At 39.8% G+C, this 14,302-nt stretch overlaps 1 protein-coding gene across 5 annotated transcripts in view; it reads right to left on the bottom strand.

Moving 5' to 3' along the window:
• LOC121506166 (dedicator of cytokinesis protein 9-like) overlaps positions 1-14,302 on the bottom strand; it is a 107,051-nt gene that overhangs the window by 53,458 nt on the left and 39,291 nt on the right. For all 5 annotated transcript variants that reach the window (XM_041781797.1, XM_041781799.1, XM_041781801.1 and 2 more), the window contains exon 2: positions 11,287-11,403. In XM_041781797.1, coding sequence (XP_041637731.1) covers positions 11,287-11,403 — 117 coding nt within the window. The remainder of the gene's footprint in view (positions 1-11,286; positions 11,404-14,302) is intronic.

Here is a 14,302-nt window from a genome sequence, read left to right as displayed (position 1 = left end):
TCTGATTCCTTCTTGTTCCTCCAGACAGCAAAAAACTGACAGATTTTAGCTCTAAAGATGGAGAACTGACATTTAAGCCCCTATGAGGAGTTTTTTTTTTTAACCCTTAAGAGATCCTAGGGTTATTTTGTTCCGTTCAGTTTTTTATTTTCAAGCTATTGTGTGTCGCTATTGTTGTTAGATAATGGTGTGTGTAAAAAAACATCTGTATGTGTGTGTTTACGTTTTGTGATTTTGTTGTATCCAAAACAGTGGACCTCTGTTAACATACTGGCCTTTAGAGGGTTAAGAACCCAAAAATATTATTTATATTTGATATGTATATTCAGGCAGAGGTAGTTTTAAAAGATTGACTTGTTTAAAATTGTTAACATATATATATATACATATATATATATATATATATATATATATGTATATATATATATGTAGTACTTAGGACCAGGAATGCAAGTTTTTTTTCTATCTGACACTGCAAAAAAAAAACAAAAAAAACAAACAAACAAAAAAAAGCTTCAAAATCAATGTTGCTGCCAATCACTGACTGAATCAATGACCAATCTCAGGGCCTAATAGCGATAAACTTCCCTTTGAGATGTATTTTATGGGAATTATTTCTGTTTTTTTTTTTTCAAACCATAAAAAACAAAGGAGTCGTGTTAACTTACTAGCCTTTAAAGCGTTAAAGCCCCCCAAAAATTACTATTATTTTATTTGAATATTTCATGCCGAAGTATTTTTAAAAGGCTGACTCACTTAAAATGGTAAAAAAAAAACAATAGATAATTTTTTGAAGGAGTTATTGGGAAGCCAATATTTTTTGTCCTTGGGACCAGGAATGCAAGTTTTTTTTTATCTGACACTGCAAAAAACAAAACAAACAAAAAAAAACATTCTTTAAACTCAATGTTGCTGCCAATCACTGACCCATCCCATGGCCTAATAATAATAATCAACAACTTTTTAGATGTACTTTAAGGGAATTATTTTTGCTTTATTTTTAATAAAAAACAGTGGAGTCGCATATAAAAATTCAATGATATTCGAAATGTATATTTCAGGCTGAAGTAGTTTTAAAAAATTGTGTCATTTAAAACTTGTAAAAATAAATAAATAACAGATAATATTTTTACAGCGGTTTTTGGGAAGCAGATGTTTTCTGTCTTTACGACCACAAATGCACTTTTTGTTTGTTTGTTTTTTTAATCTCATTTTGTTAATTTTATCTTTTTCATCAGGCAAAAACGAGTTTTAATTTCTTATTTTACAGCAGTTTTTGGGAAGTGGACATTTTTTTGTCGTTAAGGACAAATGTGTTAGGATATTAAAGGACCTCCTTAGGGTTAAGCAATTATGAAATAGCCTGAAATTATATGGTATGTCTTTTTGACCAAAAAAGCTAAAATTACAATTGGAAAGAATATTAAATATTTCTATAAAACTCCTTTTAATGAGAAAGAGAGAGAGTGGCAGATCATGGCCAAACAAGAGCAATTTATAAAAGGCAGCAGAGCAGTGATTAGCCGATAACATGCTTTAAGACAATCAGCTGGCCGTCAGCTGATGAAGGCTTATGTTGGATCAGCTGATGTGGGCAGAGCTTGACTCCATGTCCTGTCTGAACTAACAATAAACATTTGGTTTAATGGGTGACGAGGCAAACAGACAATCATTTTCAGGTTTTTGGGGATACCAATCAGATTTTAGGGGCCATGTTTGACCCTAGCTGCCACTGGCTCCGCCCCTGGAATATTACTGGTAAAGCTATTTGCTGCCATAACCTATCAGGGAGTTAGAAAACAAGATATTATTATTTTGATTGCCAATAGTTTTACAATGTACATTGCTGTCTTGGTTCAGTCACAAAAACACATCAATAAATTCTTCTGTCAAGATGTTTGTTTACAGAATTAGCAGGTTGCACCGCATTATGCTAAAAGCATGAAGTATAATACATCAGACACAAGTTCCATGTTCAAATGTGGTCCATATTATATTTTAGCTCTAGAATTTGCTGCAGACCACTCAAAATTGGACCGTGGGCCACATGTGGCCCCAAGGCCATAGTTTGGACACCCCTGCAATAAGGCAAACTTCTTTCTCTAAAGGGGGAGGTCAGGCTCAACGCAAGAAAAATGAATGCCATTTCATTTGGACACTTAATATAAAGTGAAGAGTACTAGCCAAGCTTAGCATAAAGAGTGCAAGCAGACAAAACAGTAGCACATGCATCAAAAGTATTCTCAACAATATTGAACTAGTCTTCAAAAAACACACAAATCGAAAGAGACAAAAGGAGCTGACACATTTGCTCTTAGGAGAGAAAATGAGGTGACTTCAGTCTGTATCGTTCCAGTCCTAATTCCTCTCCCTGCTATTCTTATTAGACAGATACAGCCAGACAGAGGAGAGCGAGGATCCATAGCCAAGGAGTAAAAGGCGCCCTGGGGCGTCAAGACGGTTGAGCTGCCTTGCGTTCAAAGCTTTGTGGATGGTGCAGCCACCACTGCTCCCACTTAACGTTCTGTGTTTCCATTCAACCCACAATGATGAGTGGGAAACGGTGGCACAATGACCTAGTTTTGTCATTTATCCACGACTCTCACGCTGAAACGCACATACAGCTACTGAACCTCTGCCCTCATTTGTCCACTTCACTTTGAAAAGCTTTCAAAGACGTGCCAGTGGCCAAGTTTTATTCAATCCTGTTTATTCTGTTATGAAAATCAATGTTACCAGTGATGTGTTAAAGCAATTACGGTGAGGATTAAATGGGTCACTCAGGCTAACAAAAGACTTGAAAGAGCAATCAAGCTTCGTGGTATATTCACTTAAATAGATCCCTTTAAAGGAGTAGTTGCAATGTTAGACGACAACCTCATTACTGTTCTTAGTTTGTCTGATAAATATTAGGATAAAGTGACTAGCCTAGCATGTAAAAGCAGCCTTTCTCAGTATGTGAAGATAAAAAATACCTTACGCCACTTTATCCCCCCATTTAATATAATTTTTATGTTATTTTATACTGTATTTAAAGCACATATACATGCACGAGACACTATAAGCTTAACAAATGACTCTCAGAAAAACAGGAATAAATAACAATCTTTTTTAGCATTTCTTATTAGATCATTTACATTAAATTTGAATGTCCTAGGACAATGCTACTTTTACTTAGGCAGCTCTGTGGACAACAAACAGGCCTTGCACGCACTGCAGAAGCCTGTTTCTATAGTTTGGAGGGAAATTTCAAACCAATAAACAGGAAGCCTGAGGGACTCATCTTTCCAGCAGCCCTTGCAGCACTTCACACCGAGGTGTGAAAAGGACAAAGTCTCCGCCCTGATGGGAGGAAAACCACAGGGGTTCTTATGATGTGGCATGGGTAATAAAAGCCCCTGTGACCATCTTCCCCCCGGGCCATCCCATCGCCTTTCTATCACCTGCACAGCAGCAGAGCAGCTGCCTTCTACTGTGAACTTTGTGCTCCCAGCTTTATCTGAAAGTCTGGAACAGTCAGCCACCGGCTGGTTGGGTACAGTTTTGTTGCCTTTCTTTGACATTGCCTGGACAAGAGTGTTGCAGAAAGCCTAGAAGAAGGACACGCAACTCAAAACCCTGCTCACTTTCTAAAGCTGAATATTAACGTGTAAGACTTTTCGCTTCCAGGAGACGCGCCGACTTCTGAATCTAGTTGTTCATCAGTTTCTAATCACAAGCCGTCATCACAAGTAAAAGGTTTTATCTGGGGAGAATAAGCTATGGGGAGAATTTCATGTGCATCTGTTGAAAGCTGCATTTGTTGTCTTGTTGTCTCAGCTTATGTGCTGTTCGTTTACTTTGCTGTGTCCATTTATGTCCAGTACAGTGTCTTCACTTACATACAGCACATTATAGCCTCAATAAATCTATCATTTCTTTTTTGTCACAGAGTGTTTTGTTTGATATTTTTACATTTAGTTTAAAGATTCTGGATACTGCTAACTAAGGTTAGCAATAAAGCTAGCCCTACAAAGACAACCTTAGCACAAAGACTTGAAATGCATATTAAAACTGAAGCTTTCTCAGTACCAAAAAAAATAAAATAAAATAAAAAAAAATCATGGAGCAAATTGTCATGTCATTATTACACAAAAAGTACACACTATTTTGATATATTACAGTATACTTGAAGCTAATAGGACACTATTTGCTTTTTTTAGGATAAAGCTGGCATGGCTTTACTATTAACTCAAACATGTAGCTTTCAAAAAAGGGATAGAATATAATTAAAGCGGACTCTGAAAGTGCAGGTGGATATTTCCTGCCTTTTGGACACCGCAACGCTACCTGTTTCTGTTTGCTATGCCTCAAAACCAATGCTAACAAAGCTAAACTCCTCTTGGCTTTAGCTTCTTACAGAATAGTCCAGTCCATTCTGTTTACCAAAAACTAATTTGCAATTTAGAACTTATTTGCTATTTTTATGCTTGTTTGAAACAAGTAGGACATTACTAGCTTGGGTTAGCATAAACACCTGAAATACAAGGTGTTCAGCTAGCCTAGCTCTTTGTCTCTTTGTTTGCCCTGAACAACTGAGATAATGAAAAACCATGCTTAAGCTAATAGAAAGGATACTTAATAGTCATAGTAGGCTTTAAGTCAGGGAGAAATGTTCTACTTTCAGACACAGGAGTGGCTAACTTGCTTCCAACTTTTATGCTAATGTAGGCTAATCATCTTCCAGTTTTTGCTTTATATTTTGATTAAAATACTGTATAGCAAGGGCAAATATGCTATCAAATAGTTATTTTCAAATGTTTTTTTCCATGCTTAATTTGCTGCTAGGACACTCTTAGCTGGGTTTAGCATAAATACTGGAAAGCTATAAGGTTATCAATTAGCCTAGCTCTATATCACATGTTTAAATCTACATTAAAGTAGAAATAAAACACAAATATGCCTGCAAGAGGACAGAGAACATCAAAAGTGAGCTGAAGAGCTGTTTCCACTTGCTTAGACTTTAGTGCTAGCATAAGCAAACTTTCTCTCTCTTAGCGTTAGCTTATTTTTTTAATCAGTCCTCTTCCTTAGGAAAATAACATTTCACAGATTGTCAAACCCATGCAAAAACTTCGGAAGTTTGATGACAAAAAGCTGTGCATTTCAGCTAAGTTTTACATTTTTAGTTGGTGTAGAATTAGAATACCATAGTATGACACGGAATTAAACTTCTTGGAAGTTAATAGAGCCGATCTGTCAGTCTGCTTCACTGCCAACTCACTGAAACAAACTATTCAACACATGCAGCCTGTCAGGAGCAACTTGGACCAAAGCACGCCGCTGCCAGTCAACTCTTAGTCTGCCAATTAGCAGAATTCCTTTCACAGTCATTAAACCGCAGCTTTGACGGCTTCCACTGGGCCAGAGGAGCGTGTTTCCACAGGCAGTGGCACTGCGGGGGCAGAAGGGGAGATGCCAGGCAGGAATTAACCTCTAGTGTGGAGTTATCTGGGCAGAGTGGTAGGAGAGGGTCTCCGATCTCTAAAAGATGAAAGCGACTATCATCTGCATATGTATGATTACATGTGTGCAGGATCAAAAATTCACAGCAGCTGTTATGAATTAATTTATGCTGGTTATAAAGGATAGTCACCAAATTTAGTCGCATATCCTCTCAAGGATCTTTTCTCTTCTAAATTTGCATGTGGAGAAAGTTAAAGCATAACTTCACACTTTACCTCCTGTTACCTCCTTCAGTATTAAAGCTCTCTCAGTGCAAGACTGTGTGTTGTACTCATATGGCACATGTAAAAGCTAGACCCATATGTCTGGCCGGCTCCCCCCTTCCCCTCTCTCGTCCCAGTGATGTGAAACATATGGCAGGTTAGACAGATGGACTGACTCGGACCGGGCGCACAGACTCTCACTAACACGCGGTCCTGGGCAGTACTAATGGCTGTGCTCTGCAGACCTTCTGCTAATGAAAACCACTCATCATGTACCGATTGTGAAATAGTCTGAAAGCGGCGGACTGTAGGCTGAAGATTTCCCACCAAAACCTCTGTTATTGCTTTATTAACTCTGGTTCACAAGCGTGTCTATTCTCTTGTTTTGTTGTGTTATTGAACTGTGAAACTATTTTGAAGGGAGAGTAAGGGGAATTCTTACAAAGGTGGTCATAAGTTTAGTTGTTTTCATCAAACGTTTATCAAACTGGAGAAGAGTTGCCTTAGGACTATTTTCAGCAGAGGATTAATACATCCTTAATATGTGTGGGCTATGTTTCTTTGTTACTCTTTTATACTGACCAATGGCTGTTTTAGGTTTTGGATACATGCACAATCTTTGCAGGCAGGGTACAACCATTGTTAGTTTGGCTCTGCACATGGGATTGATTAAAAACAAGACAAATATTGAATCTAACCTGACCTACCCTTTAAAGTCTGATATAAGAGACTTGAGGTATGACAAAAATTCAAGCATGAGTCAGTCTTTATTTTCTCTTTCTCTCCCAAACTGGGAGTGGACCTGCTGTGATTCATCCCAGCGCTGCAGTGATGCAATGTTGACACAGTCTGAGTGGCTTTGAACGCAGGCAGGAGATACGTGTAGGGTGTAAATGTTTGTACAGCCCATGCCAGCGATTACAAACGGTACATGAAGAAGTCAAATTTTACACACGGGTGCCCCACTGATACCATAATTTATCCAAATCTTTACTAGCTACATTTTTTTCCTAGAAAGATGCAAACAAAGAGCAGTGAAGTGAAACTTAAGAGCATAATTAGAGCCTTTAAAGTACTTTCTGGTTTGTCTAGGAACTTTAAGTTTGGACTAAAACGACCACAATCCACCTGCAAAGTGGCAGACCTGATCCTAAATGTGGACTGAGGCTTTTCAAATTGCGTACTCATGTGCACAGCTGAGTTGTTGTTAACCTGTACCTCTGCTGATTTTATCAGCTATAACAGCTGCTGCTTTTGTCATGCAAATGTATTCATGACTTAGTGAGAAGCACCCTTAAAAATAACATGATCCCATAGTATATGACTGGCCCTTCTGGATAAACAAATAATAATAAACACAACTCAGACATGACTATTTTCTTTACTAGTTTTATGCTGTAGACCTTTATGACACCATTTGTGGTGGATGTGTTTGTATTTGTGCCTTTTTCACTGTGCAGCACTTTGGTAAATGTTGAGGTTTTTTTAATGTACTATGAAATTAGAGTGGGTTGGATTTTATTGGATTCTGAAAGGCACTGGTTCCCAACCTCGGGTTCAGGTCCCCTAGGGGTAATTCTAAACATCTTAGCGGGGATGTAGGAATTTATCTGGTCTATCTACACTTACTGGATTGTTTATACAAAATGTCTTTTGCTAGAAACAAGGGAATTATGGTCTTTTCTGTTGGGATATTACTATTAATTAAAATTTTAAATTTGTATATTTTTTGAAAAAAATAGGTCAGTGTGTGCTTTCTTGAGGGGACTGGCTTTGCTAAACAGAGTATTGTGCAAAACTTCTAGGCATGTTTTGGCCAAAAATTGAGGCTGAAGTTAGGCATATATGGCCACCTGAAGGCCCTAACAGGCAGGAAGGAGGGTTGACACAACCCCATCATGCTCTGGATGACCTTGCATATTACCAGGGGCATGGGAAACACCTATAGGATAACTTTGCAAAGCAGATGGATATGCCTGTTTCCATGTTTCTCACTGGCGAATCCATCTTGCACAGCTCCTGCCTGAACCGTCTGGGCCCAGTTAGAAACTGACAGGACCAATCAGCGACGAGGGCAGTACTTTCTGGCGTGGCGGATTCGTGAAGTAAGCAAGCAGCAACAAGAGGCCGGTGCAATTATGGCGGAGGAGATTAGCATTGATGCTGCTAAAGCGGCAGTTTTATCAGAACTTTGACATTTCTGCATTAAAAGAAGAACAAAGAACAGCAGTGAGTTCTTTTCTTATCAAAAGTGGCCATGGTTCGCCTTATGCAGTTCTATTTGGAGTTTACTCCTCGGTAGCGGCTACGTCTTGTATTGAGTTGCTCCGATTGGCCTGTAAAGATGCGACAGACAGAACGTTCATCCAATCACCCTCTGAGTTCTTTTCAAAGGCTCTGCATTTTACCCAAACGCTGTGTATGAGTGGTTTTCCAGATGGAAGTGTGAAACAAATCCATCTGGCATGTCAAGTTACCTTTTGGGTGGATGTGGCGAGAGAGCACAGCCATGGGTATCGTCTGGGTAAGTAGTGGGGTTGCCATGAGCCGCTGTGGGTGTACCACAGGCCCAAAAAACTGCAGGCGATCTGTGGGCATATTACCATGTGTGAAAAGGCCCAGGCAAGTGATGCCGTCGACCTTCACCTTGGCTGTGAGCAAAACACTCCTGTGTCGAGCTGACTCGCAGCACTCCCAGGATGTGACACATCAGGCCCCATGATCAGTCCTTGTGCCCTACATGCCTAAAACGTATGCACATGACTGCATGTAAGGGGACAGGAGTGATAAGGAAAATAGGTATAACCACTGATGTAACACACATTTACAAGTACTTTTTTAGGGCTGTGTGACTAAAAAGCTTACTTTCTGGCAAGACTTCTTTTTTAAGTTCTAAATTCAAGACTTCATTCTGACATCATGTTCCTCTATCCTCAGTTAAGACTCTGCGTGCTCCCCTCAGTCACGTAAAAGTGACAGTGAAATTAAAGCATGCAGCTGCTGAGGCTTCAGTGGAGAGCTTGTTCAAGAGGCTGCTATTTGTTTCTTGGTTTAACAGGAAGAAGCTCCTCATGTTTGGAAAAAAAAAATGGCCTGTTGTAGTGTAATGTGTAATGGCACACTTAATCGGAGAAACATCACATCACGTGTGCCATGACTGTTTAGGTCTGTACATCATGAGATCTATGTGTTGAAGGTCATAGATGGAAACAGTGCTACTGCTACAGCCCAGTACCTTTAGCCCCTAAGCTTAATCAAACTGCAGTAATTTATCAGGTCAGCTTACCTGCTATTTTGACTAATGCCCTTCATATTTATTTACCCTATATGGACAAAAATATTTGGCCACACCTGTTAATTATTGTGTTCAGGTGTATCAATCAGACCCACAAGCATTTAGCCATGCAGTCTCCATTTGCAAACATTTGTTATACAAAATGGGTCGTTCTGAAGAGCTCAGAGACTTCACTACTGGGATGGATGCCACCTTTGCAATAAGACGGTTCTAAAATTTCATCCCTGCTAGATATTCGGCAGTCAGCTGTCAGTGATATTATTAGAAAGTGGAAGAGTTTAGGAACAACAGCAACTCAGCCATAAAGCAGAAGACCATGTGGGGTCAACAACCTCTCAGATACGTGGTACGTAAAAGTCAGCGAGGTCTGCTGATTCAACAGCTGAAGAGTTCTGGACTTCCACTGACACTAATGTTAATCGTAACAGTGTGTGGTGGGAGCTTCATGGAATGTGTTTCCTTTCTGAGCAGCTGCATGCAAGCCACTGAGACAATTCATGCTTCTCTGTTTGACAGATGGGTGAGTCTGGGTTTGGAGGATGCTGGGAGAACGTAACCTGCTTGACTGCATTGTGCCAATTGTGAAGGTTAGTAGGGAAAGGATCACAGTCTTGGGCTGTTTTTCAGGGTTTGGGCTAGACCTCTTATCTCCAGTGAAGGCCAGTCTTAATGCTTCAGAATACCAAAACATTTTGGACATGCTACACTTCCAACTTTGTGGCAACAGTTTGGGAAAGGCCCTTTTCTGTTCCAAAATGACTATAAAGACATGGTTTGATGACCTCAACCCCACTCAGCACCTTTGGGATGGAATGGAGATTGTGAACCAGGATTGACCTCATAAAAGCTCTACAGAATGAAATGGCACGAAAACACTCACAGGATATCATATCTGGATGACAACTTTTACAGGACTTTGGAGTTTTAGAGCACCTTATTCTACCTGCTTTAAGCCAGTGGTTCTCAACTGATCCAGCCAAAGGACCCATCACCTACTGTAGCGTGAGGTAGGGACCCAAATTTCTAAATCTTATGAAATGAATTCAACAACAAAAAAAAAGATTACTACAAAAGCCTGAACAAAGAGGCAGCAAACACTTACATGCATGTAAACAATTTATCTCACCATGTTCTACTATTATAACACACTTTGGTTGTTTTTTTGTAAAGGTAACAAGATATTTACAAATTATCATATTAAAACTAACTTTTTTGAAGATATTTCCATTGAAGATAACAGGACAAATTAGTGAAAATATCAAGAAAACACTCAGAATTTACTAGTTTCACTGCAAAATAAAGTATATGGATAGATGTCTGCCTAGTGCTTTCATATCAGAGATATTTTGCCAATTTTTTTTTCCTGAAACCAATTCTCGATCCACTTTTGGGTCCCGACCCACCAGTTGGGAACCAATGCTATAAGCCTGGTCTATTCAGTTAGTGGCCTAACTGCGGCCCAGAACCAGCCCCCAAGTGGTCCAGCCTGTGGTCATGCCTGAGATGCAGTTTCACAATTTTTCATATCTTCCCACAGTACTTTAGGCCATGAATGCAACACTCCGCGTAGCCTAGCAACAGTCTACCTGCAATGCACTGCGCTGTTTTGAAGCATAGCTACCGATGCTGACAGAAGTAGCCCCAAAATACAGAGTCTAAAACATGTCCTTTTCAACTGTAGCTACAACTGTGCAAATTTAGTTTTTATGCACTCTAAGATATGCCTTTCATTTTAGTTTTTCATTCGATTTATTTTATTTTTGAGTGAAGAAAACATTTCTACTACTTCAAATACAGCTCTGTTGTCATGCTTTTATGCACTTTTTTATGTGATTTTGTCATGTTGCCAAATTTAAAAGGGAGACTGGGAATTAAAAGGGCATATTTTTCATCAAATGTATCCATACTTGCTCAACATTTGACATTACCAACCGCTTACGGGGCACTGACCATGTCTGGCCCGGCTATATTTCTTGATTTTAGCAGCTGCCCTTCTCTAGCCTTCATGTATTTATTATTAAAGATCGTCACGTAGCTTGTTATAATCTCGTCTTTGTCAAAGAAAAAGTCTTGGTTGGACATTTTTGTAATATTTTTGTCAGTGAAATGAACGCTGTAGGATGGGAAAGTTGCTTTTCTGTAACCAGGATATGTTGATAGAGAACTATGCTATTGTCTACGTGAGAAATATTTTTCTTTGAGATTTTTCGGCATGGCGAATGTTGTGCGCTCTTCTTTGCCGTCTAATGGTTTAAATGACAAGAGAGAACCCTCATTACACACCTGGAAGTCATCTGTAGGGAACTGCAGCATGTCCCGCAGAACATCACTGATGATCTGAGTCTTCCTCTGCAGAATCACATTCTCATAGTCCAGAGGCTCGATGATCTTTGGCTTCACCTGAAAGAAGAAAACACAGCAGCGGATCAACAACATGCAGCTCCTGAAAATATTTCTCTTCATACGGCGGATTTGAGGGAATCAGTGTAAGGGCTGTTGGCCAACTTACAGAGGGAGATTAGGGGTTTTTATACTGTCTGGACAACAAGTTGCTATTGTCTTTTCCACAGCAGCAGACAGAAATGAATGCGGGTTAACAGAAGAGGAGACGCTGGATGTGAGAGGCGAGAGGCTGCTTGTGCCATTGTACCATTCAGCGTGTCATGAGCTCACGTTCAAAACTCTCGCTGGATAAAAGCGGCCTCTGCAGCTCTTTTAATCTGTTCTCTGAGACTTTCCAGGAACAGGCGTAACCTCTTCATACCAACACCCACTGCAAGAAGACGCACCATCTAAACATTTTCTCCCTCATATCATAAATCCAACCGATAGCTTTTAACAGAGAGGGCTTTGTTAGCACGGCGTTTGGCAGTAGGTAAGATAGTCCAGCCTGGTTCATGATGTAGCTCAGATTAAACTCCCTCGGCGCTGCAGACGTCCGCTCCTACATTCCTCTGAAGAGACCCGGGAGATTTCTCCAGCTTGTAAGAAGCCTGACAGTGATATGAGAAAAACAGAGCTTCACATGTGACACACACATGGAGGTAAACAACATCTGAACTATTTAAAGATGGATAAAGACAGATTGTAGTTGTTGAATCCCTTTGAATATTCAGAACTTTAAATAAAAAACAGCTACCAAAATAATTTTAGGTTGTAAGAAAGAAAACTTCAGGAAAAAAAGGCAAAAGCCAATCCTTCCTCTCTTTAATTTCCTCTGCTTCAAAGCATCACAGAAAGGCAACATTTATGAATAAAAATGAGAGTGCTGTTTTCTTTAAAGAGACAGAAGATGTTCTTAAATGATTGGTTCTCTCACAAGAACAGTTTATAACTCCAAGATGCTAAAAGAAAAGCTGGAAATTGTCTCCTTATGGATGGAAAAGGACAAAAATATATAACCAAGTGTCAACTTTCCTCCAGATAATTTGGACTAAAGATGTAGCAATTGTAAAATAGGAAACCTCAAAGGAAGCTGTCTAGACTGGAGCTTTTTAAGTTCAAACAAAGATAATATAATAGATTTTGAACAAATCAGTGCTGAAATGCACAGCTGCAATTCCTTGACTGTCCACTAGAGGCTGGCTCCAAAAGTCAATGATACCCTTTAGAGCCCATCCAATTTTTACAGAGTGATTAAACAAGTTTAAAGCCTTGTAAAATAAACGTTTTTTCTCTGTTTAGCTCATTTCATTATTGCTAAGAACTGTATAAGGTTGAATGTTTTGATGACAAGCTATGCCTTAATTGGTATATTGAGGGGTGTGGCTTATTTTGCTTGAAGGTCGATGTGTTGTACCTTTAAGTCGTTTTCACACCTGATAGTCCGGGGGACTCGGTCTGTTTTTGAATGGAAATTGCAGCAATGTTGCACTTTCCTTTGGTGTGGTTTGCATTCATACTGCTCTTTGTCAACAGACCAAACCGTCTAAACGCCTACAACATCTGCCCGATAGGGGCGCTGTCGTCACAAACAAACGGCGACCAAGAAGAAAAGCCAGCGAAGAAGAAGACGAAACGGGGAAATCCAGCTCCTTCCACCAGTCTTATTTCCACATAATAAATGAAAAAACAGAATTTACGCTGTCTTGGAGTTTCTGCTCTTGCACTCGGCAGAAGGAGAAGTCAGCGAGATGGTGAGCTGTCCAACATGTCATTCTTTATACGAGATGAATAAATAAGCATGGACTACGACGTGTTGCCATGGCTACATAGACGGCAAGCGAGGTACCGACATGTACTTGAGTGTATTAAATCACATATAAATCCTCATATCATTACGCTTTATGCCACTTACTGTCTTTGGTTCACAAGTTGGTCTGCTTTGCTTTCACTCCTCCAACGAACCGTACCAGGGTACATTTGGAAGCGGACCCAGACCCCCTGTTTTCAAGCGGACCAGAGTCCGTTTGTTTGGTCCGCACCAGAGTTCGTGTGAGCTTTCACACCACTCCAAATAAACCGGACTATCCGGGAAAACGGACCAGAATTCGTTTAAAGCGGACCAAACAGCTCTGGTGTGAATGCGCCCTTAGTCAAAGGGCTTAAGGCACACTTAAGCTTCAGCCTTACTTCTTTGCCTGCCTCTAGATTGATTCAATGATAATTATAGGCAGTATTTTCAATATGGCAACCACCATCATCATACTTCATATAACCTTTGTAGAAACTGGCTACTGGATTTTTGCCGATACCAGAAAACCTGACATTTACAAATTCATTTTAGCTGAAACCAATACTGATGATAAAATGCAGTTTGAACCTAAAACTTCAACACAATTTATAATCTAAGGTTGAACAAATATACAAACTTCCATCCTAATAACACACTTTAAAGCTTAAGAAATGAGAATGAACAAAGAAAAGACAAAGAAATTATGCTAGTAGTCTCACCAAAAAAAGTGAAATGATGATCACCTGAGTGCAGTGAATGTGTCTCAAGTGATTTTAGTGTAAAGACATCTGTGTCTGGAAGGTCCAGTCACTGGTTGTCATTATTCCTGGCTACCATTACACTACAAAGACAAAGGAACACTCCAAGCAACTCAGAGAAAATCTTTCCAAGACACTGAACATCCCCCTGAGTTCATGGAAGGAATACGGCAATTGTGTAAATCTGCCTAGAGATGAGTGGGCGTGCAAGAAGGAGACTAGTGAGAGAGGCCACCAAAACACCTATGACTACTCTGAAGGAGTTACAAGCTTCAGCAGCTGAGATGGAGAGACTCTGCAGACAACAACTGTTGGCTGGGTTCTTCACCAGTCAAAGCTTTATGGGAGAGTGGCAAATGAGAGTGGC

This window comes from Cheilinus undulatus, linkage group 24 (genome assembly GCF_018320785.1).
Source record: "Cheilinus undulatus linkage group 24, ASM1832078v1, whole genome shotgun sequence".
NCBI lineage: Eukaryota > Metazoa > Chordata > Actinopteri > Labriformes > Labridae > Cheilinus > Cheilinus undulatus.
This window is presented reverse-complemented; position numbering and strand designations above follow the sequence as displayed.